This window comes from Diaphorina citri, unplaced genomic scaffold (assembly GCF_000475195.1).
Source record: "Diaphorina citri unplaced genomic scaffold, Diaci psyllid genome assembly version 1.1 scaffold48387, whole genome shotgun sequence".
In the NCBI taxonomy this organism is placed as follows: domain Eukaryota; kingdom Metazoa; phylum Arthropoda; class Insecta; order Hemiptera; family Psyllidae; genus Diaphorina; species Diaphorina citri.
The window spans coordinates 1-498 of NW_007425704.1; the positions used below are offsets into that span (position 1 = coordinate 1).

Consider the following 498-nt stretch of genomic DNA (forward strand, 5'->3'; position numbering starts at 1 on the left):
GTCCTGTTTCCTTCCTCTGATTGAATAATAGTTCACTCTGAATTTGTCTAGCGTTGGATTGTGGTCAATTGCTATGTTATTCGACTCATCAATCCCGACTGTTACGTCGATCTTGTCATTGGACATTTTCCCATTCTCGTATAGTGTTTTGAACTTGGCACAACATTTAGGACCAATACTGTTGCCCCATAGTAGAATACATAGTCCATATCCTGGCTGTAGAATGTCTAGTAAACAGACAAGACCATTGTCACTGATTGAGTTGTACGAGACGTCCAGCATGGAAATATTACTAGCAGGAACAATACAGCTCAGACTATAACTTGTTCCATCCGATATTCTATTGTGAGATAGGAACAAACCTTCCATCTTCATATTTCGTCCAAGATACCTGACGATGTAACCTCCTCCAATATCAGAGATATTATTACAACTCAAGTCTAGTAATTTCAACCCTGGATGAGTTTTGAACCCGGAACAAATAGTTTCCACGTCACT

General features: G+C 39.6%; 1 protein-coding gene across 1 annotated transcript; it reads right to left on the reverse strand.

Moving 5' to 3' along the window:
• Positions 1-9: 9 nt before the first annotated feature.
• On the reverse strand, positions 10-484 carry LOC113473607 (the record flags this gene model as incomplete). The annotated part of the gene is made up of 1 exon (XM_026833135.1): positions 10-484. A coding segment is annotated over exon 1 (366 nt), but the record flags the coding sequence as incomplete, so codon positions are not given.
• Between the last annotated feature and the right edge of the window lie 14 nt (positions 485-498).